Here is a 17,628-nt window from a genome sequence, read left to right as displayed (position 1 = left end):
ACTTTTCAGTGGGCCAGTGTGTTATACTCTTCATATCAATTAAAAAATAAAGCAAAACCATAAAACAAACTTTTTTTTTAATGTCTGTATTCTTTCTTTGCCTCACTTCATCACAGATTTTAAGAATTTGGGCCCATGAAGACAACCAGCAAATATTTTTGTAGGTAGTACTTACTACTCCAAAACAAGATGTTTGTAGATGTAACACAGTTTCACATGCTATTTTTATTTAACTTTAAATTTTTTAATTTAAATTTAACTTAAGTTTTGAGCCTCTTTGTACTGTCTGAACAATATAATGAAGGCATCTTTGTATAAATAAGGTCTCAGCATTGAGAGAAGTCCAGCTTTGGACTGTCTGCACTGTAAATATTTTTGCTGAACTGAGTGTCTCACAAGCACCAGTTCAGCCAGCCCGTAGAGGTTTCCCTCACCAGATTTTGTGCCATCTCAGTACCACATCCTTCTTGCTGCAGCTCCTGACTTGATAAGATCACCCCCTGAGGCTTTTTGCTGTGTTGAACGTTGCTTCTCTGTGCTCTGGTTTGGCAGCTCTGACTCCTGGAACAGCTCCATCCTAATGACAATCACCAAGAGCAGGTCCTTCTCCACCTCCTACGCCGTATCCTCCACCAACCACCTGAATACCAAAAGGCAGAGCCGCCAAGGTGAGTGGGCACCCGAACTGTGCCAGCCTTGCTGGCTGCTCCCCATGGAGCATCTGCTTCTGTTCTCTGTCCAACCTGCTGCTTTTATTATTTGTCCATCAGTATCATGTAGTTATTTCTTTTATTTAAAAAAAAAATACAGTTGGTTAAAGTACTATAGATTTTTGTCATGTCCTTTGTAAATGTTTTGATTCTTTTGGTCTATAGAAGTTAGACTAAATTGTGATTTATATTTTTGTAATTCCCTTGGCTATAGCAGGGTGTTTTCCATAACATTTGTGACATTAGCTGTCTGTCCATATTGCTTGACTGAGATTTCCTAAAGCACAACCTACGTAAGTCCATTTTCATCTGGAAACTGCCACTCACTTGTTTTACACAAACATATCCAAAGCACAACCTTTATAACTTGAGATCTGCCTCTGTATATCCACTATTGAGAAAATATAGGTCATTCTTAATGATTTTTAGACATGAGAAATACGGGAGTTTTCACTCAGCCTTTAGAACCCTTTAAAAAAACATTACTCCCAAATTTCTTTCTTGAAAGATATTAAGATGATGACTTTGGAATGGATAATGAAATATGTAATATGACAGCAATGAAACAGCTTTAATCCACAATAATGTGGCTCTCCTCTCTCTACAAATGCAGTATAACCTGATGGCTACCCATGCTTCAACTCACAATTCAAAATTATCACAAGACCTTCATTTTTCATAGCAGCCTGCTTTTTATCCAAACATAAATGCTATTAAGATAAGATTACTCAGAGATCCTGGCTACCCAGCTGTCAGATAGAAACTGATAGATGGCTGAGGCCATCTGGAAAAGTCAGAGAATCCCAGCTTAGAGATGAGTTTGAAGATATGGCTGCATAATTATTTTGCATTTCTAGTGCTGTCAGATCACCTTATCTTTTCAAACTGAAGACTACCATACAAAAGACCTTTTCTTCTACAAAGCTACTTTCTTTTAACACAGTTAAGTAGCACAATATTTTCTTAAAAGGTGATAGGCACATAGGCAAATGAATAAAATGTAACCTGAAAAATAATGGAGACATAGTAACAAGTATCCAGGAATTTGCTTTAGAAAAGGATAAACATTTGACTTGTGATTTTCAAAGGTTATCCCAGTAAATCGAAAGAGAGAGGAGTGGGTGCATAATTGTGTGGAAAACAATTATCAAACCCATCAGTCAGTTTTACTTGTAGCATTTCTGTTTTCAGAAAGTATTAATAATCATCTATGTTGTCCAAAGACAAGAGCTCCCCCAAGGTGAAGGGAGATCTCCATTCCATCATGAGCAATTCCTAGAGATGCTGGTGGAGAAGAGTAAAAATTTTGCATCAGTGCTTTATGTAGAAGATTGATATTACAATACTGTTGACTATTTATTATTATATCTTTTTAGTTATGATTTGTTTTCATGTTCCTGCTAAATAATTCTTTCAATCTGCACTAGTTAATACAATTTAGACTTTTATGTATTAGCTCCATTGGCAATACACAGTTATTATCAGTAGAAGTTGATCTAGCTAAATCTGTTAATATATTAATTTATAAAATGTGTCTTTATGCATGAAAGGATTCAGATTTTAAAATACTGCTAGTTCTACCTATTTTGGCAAAAACTTGAGTGTTTTCATACGTAGTTTCACATCACATTGAAATCACTGTTTTATATCTTCAACACTGCACATTTGAAGAAGTTCTGGAGGACCTAAATGCATGGATATACTTAAATACTTAAAAAATTATTTTTATATTTTTATTCTTATCTGGATTGTGAAAAATCCTTGATGTGGCAAGACACATTTTCTCTCACTTTTGCCAGTAAATGGCTGAATATTAGATAATTGAAAAAAAGTTTGCTTTTTTCTGGTAATTTTATTCATTTGTGGTTACCTTCCCCTAAATTACTCTCTTAAAAAAAAAAAATAAACACACACAGAAAAAATATTTCAAGAAACTGGATCCCTACCAGCAGTAGAAAGCTTGCTGTGATTAGAGACATTATTGTGATAAGCACTTATTTCAAATTGTTGAAAGATGACCATATGTATTGCATCCTCTAATAGTAATGAATATTGCTTGGTGACATATATCTCAAAGATAGATAATAATCCAACTCAATCCCCTGTGCAAGTAAAACACTGTGAAGTGTTTTTAAAAACATATTTTTGTTAGATGGAAAGATGATGCCTCAATGAATTCATAAATGTGAAACAGTTTTTCTGTATTTTAAAACCATTTCCCTGTGTCATGGCCATCTGATAACATTTTAATTGCTCTGAAGGCTGTAGTGTTCTGATCTCAAGACTAGCATTATATCCTCCTTGCAATCATTGAACTAAGACACTAAATGTATACCACATTTGCTGAAGAAATACCCTTAATCAGAACAGAGATGCTGGATATCTCCAAATTACAGCACAGTAACTATCCAAATTTTTTTTAACTCTTGGATTGTCAACAGTAAATTGTATTTTAGCCTATCACAATAAGTTGCTATCAGAAAAAAAAAACACTGCAACTGTACATGTATATCCAGCAAGGTTAATATTTCATAAACTTAGCTCAACATATTGCCTTGTTTTCAGATAATTTTTGTGTCTGGAATGCATTTAGATAGAGGGCAAAATTCAAACATAAAACCCATTCAAGTTCCTAAGGCTTTGAGACCCTTGGGCTCTGAAGATGAATGTGGTAAATTAACTGGGACTGAGTTCCTACAAACTTCAGAACAGGAGGCAACTCAATTTCTGTGAATTTCTTTTTTAAAATTAGATTTAGATTAAGTTTGCTTCTCTGCTCTTTGAGTCTCTCTTTGTCTGAGAGTAGGAATTGTCAAGTGGGTTCCAGGAGAAGACAGCACTTTGTTGAAATGCTGGACCGGCTGATGCATTTCACCTTGGCAGTGGGGCACAGGTGGAATAAGGGACCCAGAGAACTGTATCTTGCTAGTGCTGCACATGCGGATTTTGGCATTTCCATGCTCCAGCTCAGCTGTGGAGTACTAAAAATTGCTCTTTTTGGTTTATTGCTAGTCTTCAAACACGTAGGAATTTTCTGGGAATGTGTGTAAGCCTTCCTTAACCCTACTTTACAGATGGTGACAGAGAAACTGCATAAGAAGAAACTTCAGAGAAGAAACTCCCAAACTGGGAGCTGCCTGTTTGGGGTTGTGTGTGTCTGTCACCAGAACATGTTGATACCAGCAGTAGTGCCACAAACTTGTCTTTCACTTCATGTCCAGCTAGTGCATCCTGCTCAACAGGGAAAATATACTTTGTGTTTTGAGCCAGATGTTCAGCAGGTAGAATTGGCTGATAGTAATGGAAGTTGGACAGTAATGACAGCCCTGGGCTGTGCTCAGAGTGGAGAAGGGTATTCTGTTATCTGTTTTGATTTTGGAGACTGGTGTATCTCAAGAAGAGTATTTCTACACAGTGAGCTAATACCACCATCTGCCACTTCTGTTAATTGACAAGTCTTTTTTTGTCCTTGGGCAGGTATCCCACCAAATATTTCTCCTCTCACCTCCCCATGCCATTCACCAATTCAGGGGACGCCTGCCACAAGTCCTACTGGGAAAACATCTTCTGTGTCATTTCCAGAGCCTACAGACACTGACACCAAGCAGGGCTTAAAGCCACACAAAGTCTTAACTTCTACTCAGAGTGCACCTACCCTGTCAGACCCTATTATCAGCCCCTCCATCGTCTGCAGCAGGTAAGATGATCATTTGAAATGCCTCAGAATCATTTCACATTGTTCTCATGAACGTGTTCTATTGCCCACAAACAAGTTTTTGTGATTTACTACAGTGTTTATATTGCTGTTTCAGTAAATGTGTAGATCAATACTTTTGAAGTGGAAGACTGTTGGCTATGTTTATTGCTATGTTTATTGCTTTTACTTCTGTCAGATGGACAGCCTGATTGCTAAATAAGTTCTTTGTCAACCACCTGCAGATCCCAAAGCTGGATTTCATGTTTACAACTTGTGTTTCTGGAACCCTGCCCTTGACATGAGCAGTCACCTTTAGTTCACAGGCCAAGTCTTCCACATCAGGCACCTGATGTTACATAGAAAAATCTGCCTGCCAGGGCCAGCAATGCCTGAACACTCTGTAATTTGAGCATTCTCTCAGGAGGTGTGGATCCTGTCTTCCCTAGGCAGTCAGCTTAGGTACTGTGGGGATTTCTTTTTCAGAAATCAACTGCAGATGAGTTCTTTCTACTGCTAAGAGGTCCAGTAGCGCAGTTTGATTTCTTATTTTAACGTAGCCCTTTATTAGGTACCACAGACCAGACCTGCTTTACAAAATCAGCATTTTGGAAAGAAAGTTACTCTGCTTATCTTCTCAGAAAGGATTCATTTTCTAAATCAAATTACTGGAGTTTGCAATATGTTCAGAATAGTGGGAAATGCTGGTATTCCCAAGCCTGTTCTAGTGCAGTTTCAAGGTTGCTTTACTCACCAGATGTTGCTTTTGGTCACAGCATGAGTGGCCAGCCAACAGAGGGCTCGGCTGTTATCAAGCTTGACTATCTTTGGAAATAGGTTTTTGGTTTCTGACTTCAGTCAGATGCCTTTGGATGTGTCTCAGTGTGCTGTGTGTAAGGCTAGGAAGTGGCTGTGAGACAACCAAACTTGAGGCTGCAAGTTTGCTCAGGGGAGTTTGGAGTAAGATCCAAATAGGTTTTTGAGATGGATTTAGACAACTAAATAGTAACTTAAGTGCTTCTAAGAGTTTTCCAAAACTGTATCAAAATTGGGATTTGGACAGATTAATTTGAAATTAAAGCCATATTACATAACAGAAATAAAGCATAAAGGTGCTGCAGTCTTAGTAAACTTAACAACATACTGTTCTTTCACAAGTGGTATTCGTTTCTGGAAGCCTTCTATTAAAAAGAACAGTTAAGAATTGCATCACAAATGTCAAAAAAGAATCAATATGAGGTTGTTGTAGATAGTAAGGAAACTAATACCTTTTTCACCTTGCTCATCAACCTGACTGATACAAGATTTATTTGCTTGGCTATGCACTACAGGTATCATTGAAGAGAGAGTAGCATTTTTATTTCAAAGTTTTTCCAAAACTCATGATGTTTGCAAGGCATACCAAGCTCCAGGATATGTTTGGATGACTCAGTCAAAAGCTAGCTGGCACAGTAGTTAAGCCATTTTTATACATTGAACTTAAAATGGTGCAAAGGTTCTAGTACAAAGTTTGACCAATCCAAATAATTCTGTAATAGTTGCTTTGTGAAGACTTATATATAAGCTGTGCCACAAAATGCTGACTCAAACCAGAGAAAATGTTAAAATGTCAGGCTGTAATTAGGGTTTAAAGGGAATTACAGTAATTTCACGAATACAAGCCACACCATTTTGACTAAAATTTTGCTCCCACACCGGAAATGCAGCTAACACTCAGAAGCGGCTAATATGTGAATAATTTTCTGGCATTTCCAACCCTTTAAGTGCAAACCGAGGTGCCAAGGTGAGCAACCTGCCAGTAAAAGCCGGCATTTCGTGATCTTACAAATTGTTACTCTGTTGTGCCGCGGGTGGAGCTGGCTCCCTGCAGGCAGCACGAGGTGGGGAGAGGCGGGGCAGCTCTCCTTCCCTCCTCTCCCGCAGCCCGGGGGAGAGACGGGGGGGCCCCGTGCTGCCATCTCTGTGGCCTGGGGGGAAGGAGGGGGGCTCCTGCCGCCGCCGCGGGAGCTGGGGGGGCTCCATCCCTGCCTGCCACCACGGGGCAGCGCCGGGCCGGGGCAAGCGAGCCCAGTGGCAGCAGCAGCCAGCCCCGAGTGGCTCCGCCTAGCGGCCCCACCTGTTGGCAGCCCCGAGCGGGCCGAGCCTGCACAGCCTTAGCCGAGCCAGTAAACCCCCTGCCATCCCGCAATTCTGTTACTATTTGGCAACTTTGTTGCACGCGGGTCTTCGCTGCAAACCACAGAGCAGCTTATACTCAGGTGCGGCTTATTTATGGACAAATAACGAAATGTTTGCCAACACCCAGAGATGCGGCTTATAGTCCGTGTGGCTTGTATTCGTGAAATTACTGTATACACAAGAAATAAAGCTTTTTAATGGAAGGGAAGAGCCAGTCATTTGAAAAGGTCATAATATTGTGATCCCTCCCAAAATGTGTTTCTGTTCTGGAAATGATGAAGCAAACTCTGCCCTCTTGGTTCTTATGTACTAGGTATGCTGTCACTGAAGTAATGGTAAAATATAATTTCCCTCTTTAAGAGGAACATATTCAAGTTTTAAGCAAAAAGAGTGAAGCCAGATCATGACTGTGTTCAAACTGAATTCTGTAAGATTGTATGGGACTCTGACACATTTTCATAATTTTAATTCATCTTTATAGGGCAGCTGTCGTATAGAACTAGGGGTTTTATTTTGTCCTGGTATCCTTAGAGAATTTTTTAAAAATCCTTTAAAGAAATCACATAGTTCAGGTTTACTGTTGAAAACACAAATTTAATGGTGGTGGGCAGTTAATCCAAGGTCTTTCTGTATTTTTGTCCCAAGAGCTAATAAAACTTCAATGCTCTCCTGTGATTTTGCCTGGAGAATGTACCCTGGACCATGGCTTACACTGTATGACATAATCTCACACTAACAGCAGGAAATCATTTTACACAAGACTGTCTAAGGCACATGGTTCTTCATATTGTGCTTGTTTCTTGATGCCTTTCAGCTGTGGCAGACCCTACAACCAAATAGAAGCTGCTGATGGAACACTAAATAGAAATGATGCTACTACACACACCCTGAACAGAACAGGTAATTCCTTGTCAAAAACACCTCTTTCCCTCAAATTCAGTAATCATCCACTAAAAGGGCAGATGAGCTTGTCTGCCATAGAAGGAGGGCACACACAGGTGAGTCCATACAAATTGTCTTTTAGGCTCCTTCCCTTTTCGTGTGTACACGTACAAAAGGCTCATGGAGTTAAAATACAAAGGATATAGTGTTTCCCTAAATTTACTCTGATAATGGTTCTCAAATTCTTTTCTTTCTTCATTCTCTGATGCCATTTTTTACACTCTGCAGGGTATATCTTTAATGTCCTTGGACAGATTGTCCGGCTTTGGAGCCAGCCAAGCAGCACATATGCACTATGAGTCAGAGATCCTGTTATTCAGAAGGTCACAGGATGACTTCCATGACAGCCTTGCTGCTCACACCGCAAGCTTTGTCATTTGTGTTTGTAGATGATCCTGCCCAAGCCACGTCTGACTACGAGACCAACAACAGTGACAGCAGTGACATCGTGCAGAACGACGACGACACCGACTGCTCCAAGGAGCAGCCACGGAAGGGATCCAGCTGCAGGTCCTACACACCTGAGACCATCATCCTGCATCCCCTGACACCACCTGAGGTAGCTCCTCTAAGCTCCCCCAGCACACCAGACTGCATGTATGCTCACACTGAGGGGCGGGGGGTAACCAAAATGAAAACCAAACTAGCCAAATCCCCACAAAAAAAAAAACGTGGTCTACAGGTGCTGCAAGATATTATTGTAGATGGATGTCTTAAACAACAAATGTGGCAGTGTGGTGAACAAGTGGTGATTGTCTGTTTGAGATGCACTGGGAAAGCTTTGTTTAGTTACAGTAGTTTCACGAATACAAGCCGCACGGATTATAAGCCGCACCCCCGGTGCCTCGACAATGTTGCTGTCTTTGTCAATAGATAAGCCGCACCCCGAATATTAGCCGCACTTTCGTTCGTCGCGAGAATCCGTGCGCAGCTTTCACAAATTGGCCAATTAGTAACAGGATCGCGGCATAGCGGGCTTTACTGGCTCGGGGCGGGGCCAGGAAGGCTCGGCCCGCTCATGGTTGCCGACGGGGCCGGGTGGCCCAGCTCAGCGCCACGGCTCGGCGGGGCTGGCCGGCTGGTGCTGCCGCCGCCGCCGGGCTCGCTGGCCCCCCTCTCCCGTCAGCACCGCCCCGCTGCCGCGTTCGCTCGCCCGGCTGGCAGGGCTGCCGCCGCCGGGCTCGCCGCCCGCCCCGCTGCCGCTTTCGCTCGCCCTGCGCCGCGCCTCGCGAGCGCCGCGCCTCGCGAGCGCCGCGCCCGCCCCGCGGCGCTTTCGCTCGCGGCGGCGCTTTCGCTCGCGGCGGCGGCGCTTCGCTCGCGGCAGCGGCGCTTTCGCGAGCGGCGGCGCTTCCGCGAGCGGCGGCGGCGCTTCGCTCGCGGCGGCGGCGCTTTCGCGAGCGGCGGCGGCGCTTCGCGAGCGGCAGCGGCGCTTCCGCGAGCGGCGGCGGCGCTTCGCTCGCGGCAGCGGCGCTTTCGCGAGCGGCGGCGCTTCCGCGAGCGGCGGCGGCGCTTCGCTCGCGGCGGCGGCGCTTCCGCGAGCGGCGGCGGCGCTTCGCGAGCGGCAGCGGCGCTTCGCGAGCGGCGGCGCTTCGCGAGCGCCGCTTTCGCTCGCCCCGCCGGCAGGGCTGCCGCCGCCGCCACCAGGCTCGCCGGCCGCCCCCTCCCGTCTGCACCGCCGCCGCGTTTCCTCGCCCTGGCCGGCACTGCAGGCCCCCGCACCGCCGGGCTCCCCCACGCTGCTGGCCCCGATTATGCTGGGCTTCCCCCGCTGCCAGGCAGCCCCACCCGCCGGCCTTCCTGCTTCTGCCATGCTCCCCTGCACTGCTAGCCCCAGTTCTCCCGGGCTCCCCCGCCATGCTGGCTCAGGCTCTGCCGCCCTCCCTGCCCCGCCCTGCTGGCTCAGGCTCTGCCGCCCGCCCCCACACTGCTGGCCCCGCCTCTGCCAGGCTTTCCCACCTCTGCCGGGGCCGGCCGGGCTCCAGCTTGGCTTGGGGCTGCCGCGGGCTCTCACTTCCGTGTTGGCAGCTTTTAGAATTTTGTTAATAGATTAGCCGCCCCGGAATATTAGCCGCACTTCCGGGTTTCCACCAAAATTTTGGTCAAATTGGTGCGGCTTGTATTCGTGAAATTACTGTAAGTTTTCCGCAGCCTCTTGTACAACTGAATTAATAATCTGAAGTTGGCAGGAGGTCTTGAAAAATTTATTGTAATCTGTTGGAGTTGGACATGCTGAGAGAAAGCATTTTGCTTGGAAAGTTCTGGCATTTTCTCATCTCCAGTTTCTAAGTGAAATGAAATTCCAGGAGTGTAAAGGGAGAAATGTGAAAGGAAGGGCATAGTCCATCTTTTATGGGATGCAGACCATGAGAAGCAGGTAGGTTTAAGTTTAAGGAGTACAAGTCTCCACTTGGACTGAGTTCTGTTAGCCATGTTAGCATGTAGTGAATGGGTCCTGATGCAGAAGCAGAAACTGAGAGCTTTTCTCTGTGCCCCACAGTGAATTTCACAATGAAGGCAGACTCCCTTGGAAATGAATGAATGATTCCCATGAGTGAATGAATGAATGAGTCTCAGTGCTAAGTGCAGACACTGCTGTTTCATAAACAGATTTCCCTATCCATTCAAGTGAAACATTACAAAGGAGACTGAGTAGCTGCAGGGCTGCAAGAAATGAGGACAGCTACTCTGAGCCGAGTAAAGTACCTCTGACTTACACATGATACTAATGGGACTTCAGCTTTTAAGAACATAAATTTTTGCTTGAGATGCTTCACTGAACTAACAATTCTTTTTGTTCTGATTTCTGGCACAGGACAAGCCTGTACTGGCTCCTGAGCCTCTGGTTATGGACAACTTGGATCCCCTGATGGAGCAGCTAAATAGTTGGAACTTCCCAATTTTTGATTTGGTGGAAAAAATTGGGAAGAAATGTGGTCGGATTCTCAGCCAGGTGAGAGGTGTACCTTATCTGCAGTGTCTGGGTAGAATGGTGACAGATTTAGACACAGACGTGTTAAAAGGCATTGTCCTTACAAGCTGAATATCCACTGAAGTGTGATCCCTGACACCTAATTCAAAGCTCACAATATGAACTTTGTCTCATTATATTCCTTGTTTCTGAATGTCTTTATTTTTAAATTTTAAAATGCAAAAGAAAAACAACATGCACCTATTTTTCCTTTTGCTCTCTGCTTTTCTGAATATTCACTTGAGATGCTTCCAGCCCTTACTGAACTCTTTGGGTTTAGCATGGGAGGGCTAAACAGTAAGTCTATTCAGTGGATGCAAGATATAAGGAGTTTTTGTCCTCTTTTACCCTGAAGATTTCAGTAAAAATCCCAGAAATTAAATATTTCAGATTTCAGGCTATGAAAGAAAGCAAGGTCTGAGGAAGCAGGGATAGAAAGAATCCTTACTATAGTCCCTCATTTTTAAAGAATCAGAACTTTAAGAGAAAATTCATGTAATATTACATAGGGAAGACTAATTTGCTGTGAGTTGAGATGGCAGAAATTACGAGTTGTTCTTTCAGCTCTCAGGTTTTTATTCCTTCCTGTGGGTTTATTTCAGTTACTGACACAGCCTGTCTCTACCCAGCAGGATTAGTGTCACTTTCCATAATCACTTTCTTGGCTGAACTTTCTACTCTGTTATGCCTTTTTTCCTGGCACACTGACAAATTAGTCATTTTTTCTTATAAAAGTATTGAAGATTATTAAACAGGAAAAGCAAGTAATTATTTTTATTATTATTTAGGGATGAAAGGGGGAGAAAAGCCCAAGAGAGTCTGACTGAAGGAATATCACTTTACAAGGCATTATGTAGTGATGAGTGCTGGAAAGAAGAGATAAAGTTAATTGATACGATGTGGTACAATTATCACCCCACTCCCCCAGAAACACAGAGGTTAGTGTGTCAGGCAGATTTCAGTGTAACAAGCTCCAGAGAATGCTGGATCAAATCACAGTCCCTTGGTGGTTACCTATTATTCAGTTAGATTCAATTATCTGTGGTCAACAACGAAAACCATGGCATGAATTCAAATTTATTCAGTGGTCTGCTTTGTAGTGTTCTGCAGCTTGGCAAGCAACATCTGTTTTTGACCAGGCTGCCAAGCCTCTAGATTCATTTTAGAGAAATGGGAAAACTGTGGATATTGGATATATTTATTGGATAAATTCAGGGATGTTCACAGAGGCACTTTTGCACTAGACAGTGAGTGTGTGAGTGAAATGCTCTTCTAGATCATATTGCTTATTTTGCTAATAGCAGGGAATGATGATAGAATGATGAATGAAACATAAAGAAAACCAGACTTTTCTTTTAATGGTGTAATGAACAGTCTGGATGAGCCAAAATTTGTTCTGGTTTTACATGGGTACCTCTGTAGTCTCTAGGCACTTCACCAAGCTGCATGGGGTCTGTACCTCTGTTCACAAAATATAGATCCTTATTACCCCCACCTACTCAGATATTGCTAATGAAACTATTTTCAGAATTCAGGAAACTAAAATAAATAATTTTTTTTCTCTAGTCAAAAGCACTATTTTTTTTCTAGTTTGATTTTTAAATCCTGGGATATTATTAACAAAGGTGGGGGGAAGCTCTAATGATTTATTCCCTATATTTTGCTACTAAATGGACTAACCCATTAAAAAAAAAAGTAAATTAAAAAACTGAATTAACTATGTTTGCCATGCTAGGTTAAATTCATGAGATGGAACAAAGCAAAGTTGACACATGCCTCTAGGGAAGCATTCAGCATAGAAAGCAAATGCTGGCTTAGCATCTTTGAAGCTGCTTGAGATGTCTGTTCCTTCTTTGTGGAATGTTAAATTGATTAAGACATATAAAAAGACCCCAAACTGGTCAGGAAGCATGAAAGCATCTGTGCAAACTGGAGTGGCAAGCCCAGTAAATGTGGCAGTGACAAATATGCGTGAGAGGGAAGAGAGGAACATGCATTTGATCTTGTTTCAGAAACGAAGAGCCAAACTCTCAGAACTAAGCTGTTGCTTCATAACAGGCCATAAAATGCAACAATACCTTCTGTCACACTTTCCTTAAAGCTCCTGTTAGACTAAAACCTGTGGTTTAGCTTTTATCACTGGGCCCCCAGAGAGAAGTGAGGTGCTCCTCTGCTGGCAGTGCAGGAGCAGTGTCAGGGGCAGGCTGTCATTCCTGCTGGTCACTGTGTGCTGACAAGAGGATTGTGTGGCCTCTCCTCATTACACATGGGATGGGATATTCCTGGGATCATCACACCAGCCTGCTGAGCAGTTTACCAGAGCTGGACACTGGGTGCCAGCAATTTCAAGGAGCACATATCTGAGACAGCAAATGAAAATCCATAGAAAGGGCTGTGAGAGCCTGCAAACACTGAGAGGGGAACTGCAAATCTAAACTGCACGTATCCTCCAAGGAGAGCCATTGCTGTGTGCCTGCAGGCGCAGGAGAGGAGCTGATGTGAGTAACAATGCCCAACTGCGTTAGGAATCTGCAGAAATGCCTGTCCTCTGTCAGGCAGCGCCACCAGAAGTCTCTGAGTTAGAAATTATTCATTCCAGCATTAGCCATGCTGAGAGGCAGAGGAAGGAAAGGGAGGCTAGAGGACAGAGGCAGTGTGCTGGAGCAGACCCTGGCAGCAGGGGCCACACCTCAGCTCCACAGGATTCCAGCTCTCAGGGAGCTCCTGAAACAGAATGTGGGCTGGGAAGAAAGTATTTTGAAAGACAGAAGCATATTTAAATGTTTAACCAATAGCAAGGAATATAAATAGCTGCACAGTTGTTCTTTTTGGGGTTTTTTGGAAATTAAAAAATTTGGCTAGTTGACTTTGGGGAAGACATCAATGCCCTTTTTTTTCTTCTTTCTGGCTTGCTTTTACACCTGCTTCCTCCCTGTTTGCTGAGAGAGAGAGGAAGGAAGGGAAGGAAGGAAGTTAGTTATTGGAATGACCAAATTACTTGCTTGGCTGTTTATGCTTTCTAATGACCACAGAGAATAATGCTGTTTTACTCCAAGTCAGAGGGAAAAGCTGTCATTCCTACACTTCACAGCCAGCTTTGCTTCTTTTCAAGTATGGAATTTCCCAACCCCCAAAATCCAAGGGGAGGAAAACCATGCTTTTATGACATGCTTTATTTAAGACACCTGTCCACTACTGCCAGTGTAGATCAGTAAGACTTGGTCCTGCTGAATATTATTTCCTTATGATTCCTCTTTTTATACAGAGATGTTTTGCTGGAAATAAGTGGCTTACATTTGACTGACCTAAAACTAGATTCATTTGCTTGTATATTGGATCCCACCTGATATAGTTAAGCCACGATTCTGGAGACATAAACAGGACTCTATGCAGATTCCAATCCAAACTATGCATAAGGTCACTCTATTCACTCTATTCATTCTGCCTAAATACAGGGGAACCCCATGGGGTTTTCAGAGAGTAATGTCTTGCCTTTTACAGGCCCTACCTTTTATTCTAAGCTCTTGTCTTGCAGAGCACAATAGTTCAGCAGTTCAGCTCTGTCAGGAACAGAAGTGAGAGCAGAACCCCCCTGTCAGATTTTGGTCACTGGAGAGGCATCCTGGGAGGGGTCAGATGTTCAGCCTGCCTCTGCACCATCACTGCCTCTTGTGATGTTTTGCCAGAATTAGTTCACGTTTCCTGGTAAGAAATGACCATGAGGAGAGGCAGGAGGAAGATCATTAATGCTGCAAATTCATATCCCTTTTTTATTATTATTTTTACTGTAAAAATCCACAGTGGCAGGACATTTGGAGTTGATGTTCATTAAACTTTAGGTGCAGCTCACAGGTCCCAATTTATATACAAAATGTACAGACACAAACAGGTGTGGGTAGATACTTGGTTTACATTCAGGTGTGAAACACAAAGTGTAATTTGTAACCATTTCTTGCCATACTGCACTCATCAGTCCAAATGTGCTTCAAGTTGCTTAGCTCTAGGCAGGTCGTTACCAGGCAGATGGCATCAAAAGGGCAGAATTTAGCTAACAGCAGTAAATAAATAAAGATCCTGCAAGGCTTTAAGGTCCAGTCTGAGAAAGAAGTGAAAAAATCAGGCAGTGATTTTCCTGTGTCCCATTGTTTTGCATGACATGTTCCAACTTGTCTTCAGGAGTGCCCCTTTTGCATCAGCTGCTGTGTACATTTCTGAGCATTCATCTTTCCTGAACACCTCACTCATCCATTGCATTCTCCTTCCCAATACATCCTCTCCTGGATGTTTACAGTCATCTTTGATGCAGGAATGCTTAGAGCAGCTCTGCCTCCTAAGCTATTTGCTGTCTCTGATGTCCTGTTGAAGTCATTTTTATCATTTCTCTTCCAAAATTGGAGAGAAAGCAAGGAAACAATACATTGAATCCACATGGATCCCTCCTGTCAGTCCTCTGCTTGTTCCTCCTTTTCTGGGAATTTATTTGACTCAAGGATTTGAGGAAATACTACCAGGAAAGCAGATTTTCATGGGGTAATTCAAATAAGGAGTTTTAAATCTAATTTTTAGAGTGTTTCTCATCTGCTTAGCAGCATAGGGGGTTTTGTTGTTGGTTTTTTTTTTTTCTTTCAGGTATCATACAGGCTTTTTGAAGACATGGGGCTCTTTGAAACCTTTAAAATACCAGTGAGGGAATTTATGAACTACTTTCATGCCTTGGAGTGTGGATACCGAGAGATACCTTGTAAGTAAAAATTCCTGGCAGATAATAATGCTTCCTTAAGGTTTTGAGGATTTCCCATACATTTATATTGAAGCCTTTCTTCTTGCATTATAAAGCTACTTTTTTCTTCTAGTACATCATGACTAAATCGATGGCTGGGCAGAGGCAGGTACTGAACCACACCCTGCCATCTTTTTTCTTTGCATTTCATCTTTTACATTGTTTCATAATTCATGGCAAAATCTGCACAAGCCAGAAATCCTATAAAGATATTATAAGTAAAGATTGTTTCCCAGTGTACCCCAGTGACTCAGGTGGAGGTTCTTGAAACATTTAACCCCTCAAGTGGGAGGGACATGGACTTTTACACAGCAGCAGTGCTGTGCTACCAAAGGAGATGAGCTTTATAAGCAGAAAAAATATGCCCGACAGCTGAGTGAGCCCTGTTCTGTAACTGCAGCTTGGCTGATATGTTCCAGTGGAAAGCACTTACTCACTGAAAAATCTGTTTCCAGTCACCCCCAAAGTATTTACTGATTCAGATCAAGTTTTTCAAAGTGCTCCAGCTGCAAAAGACTCTTGTTTTCTCTGCACTCACAGAATCATGTGGGACACATCATTATAAAAAGTAATGTAGTGTCTCTGTCAAAATACTAAATACCATTTAGAGCAGCTACAGTGGGAAGGATTTAAGGAAAACTACCTCAAAATGCCTTCAGCCAGGTGGTTTGGAGTCTGTTCTGGCAAAGTAAGAGATCCAGTTTTGATCCTTTCCTTGTGTTTGAACTGGATCAGGGATTTAAAGCGGCAGATTTCAGCCTGAGGAGGTTAGAGAGGGAAGTCCCACAGTCTGTTCTACTGAAGCCATTACTGTGTGAAACATTAAACTGTTGATGGAGTCTCTGGGATTTTTCTGAACCTAGCACTCTATTTCCTTGGGTTTTTTCTTAAGTGTTTTTTTTGTTTTATAAAGAGGAATCTCTTTCTAATACAAAATCAATTTATCTTCCTTTTTTCTTCATTTCTGTGAAAAAGGTAAAAAACAACTGTGATGCTCGAGATAATGTTGGTTTTGTCTCTGCTGGATACCCACTAGATGGTGCTGATATCCCTGTGTCAGGAGCACCCTGATGTCTTACAGCTGGGTGGTTTTCTCTCCATCACAGATCACAACCGAATCCACGCCACTGATGTTCTGCACGCCGTGTGGTACCTCACAACCCAGCCCATCCCAGGACTGCCAACCGTGATCAGCGACCACGGCTCAGCCAGTGATTCAGGTACATTGCCATGTTCTAATCCTGGAGTTCCTCTCCTGGAATTTGCTGTGGGAAAGGCAGCAGCTGAGGGTTGTGTGCAGAGCTGGTTGCAGTCTGTGACACGGTGCAGAAGTTCAGCAGCGCAATGGATGTTGGAGGTGTTCAGGTGTGTTTGTGTCAATTTGAAGGGAATGGGATTGTTCCTCCAAAACCTCATACTTGACATTTAAAGATGTATGAATGCAAACCTTTGTGGTCACCTTTAAGGACTATTTGATTTTTGCAAAAAGGTTTTTTCCTAGGAAAAAAACCCTGTATTATTCATGCTTTTCAGTGCTGTACCAGGGACAGTGTAGACTTAAATCCTTAAACCCTTCATTGTTTTGCTATTCTACAATTTCTGGGGCAGGCAGGTAGTACCATGCGCTTCCTCTTCTTGGCTGGCATCAAGTGTTCTTTGCTTTTCCTCACTATCTCCAAATAAAAATACTTGTTACTATCTGACAGTTGCTTTGCAAGACCACTCTACTTCTGTTTAATGATTACTCATTACAGGAAGTTGTTCTTGCATTTTTATATTAACTGTTCAGCTGTGGCAACTAGAGGACCTGCCTGTGTTTTGTTAGGGTTCTCAGAGAATTGCTGGAAAAGCAGGAGTTTGTGGGTTTGGGGGGGATTTTTGTTTGGTTTTTGGGGTTGTTTTTGTTTTTGTTTTGTTTGTTTGTTTTTGTTGTTGTTTTTTGAGGGGTATTTTGGGGGGGGGGGGGGGGGTTGAGGTTTTGTTTTTGTTTTGTTTGGGGCTTTTTTTTGGTATGGTGTTAAATGATTTTATTCCTGGAAAAATTTATTAGCAAGGGATTTCAGTGTCTTTGTAAGTGAGGTGGAATTAAAGGGGTTGAGTTCCGGGGCTTTTTGATGGTTTTTATTTGCAAGACATTATTTAGCTGCATGCAAGATCCATTCAAGGTCGCTCAGATTAATTTAGCAAAGCATCTCAGTATCTGACTCTGACAGGTAAGCTCAAGATGCTTCAGAAAGAGGATGATAAGAGGATTATCAGGAAACATCCAAAGTCTAGACGTGTGTACTGGAAAACATGTACTGTAATTTAATTAATGAATTCTAGTCCATTGCCTTAAGGACTACCAGTGTCCCAT

At 42.8% G+C, this 17,628-nt stretch overlaps 1 protein-coding gene across 2 annotated transcripts in view; it reads left to right on the top strand.

The window, feature by feature from the left end:
• The window catches only part of PDE3A (phosphodiesterase 3A), a 223,849-nt gene that overhangs the window by 189,443 nt on the left and 16,778 nt on the right, over positions 1 to 17,628 (top strand). For both annotated transcript variants that reach the window (XM_033058011.2, XM_033058012.1), the window contains 7 exons: positions 553 to 668; positions 4,188 to 4,407; positions 7,397 to 7,482; positions 7,914 to 8,083; positions 10,337 to 10,474; positions 15,122 to 15,233; positions 16,379 to 16,492. In XM_033058011.2, the coding sequence (XP_032913902.1) occupies positions 553 to 668; positions 4,188 to 4,407; positions 7,397 to 7,482; positions 7,914 to 8,083; positions 10,337 to 10,474; positions 15,122 to 15,233; positions 16,379 to 16,492 (956 nt within the window). The remainder of the gene's footprint in view (positions 1 to 552; positions 669 to 4,187; positions 4,408 to 7,396; positions 7,483 to 7,913; positions 8,084 to 10,336; positions 10,475 to 15,121; positions 15,234 to 16,378; positions 16,493 to 17,628) is intronic.

The sequence above is a fragment of the Catharus ustulatus genome, chromosome 4 (genome assembly GCF_009819885.2).
Source record: "Catharus ustulatus isolate bCatUst1 chromosome 4, bCatUst1.pri.v2, whole genome shotgun sequence".
NCBI lineage: Eukaryota > Metazoa > Chordata > Aves > Passeriformes > Turdidae > Catharus > Catharus ustulatus.
This window is presented reverse-complemented; position numbering and strand designations above follow the sequence as displayed.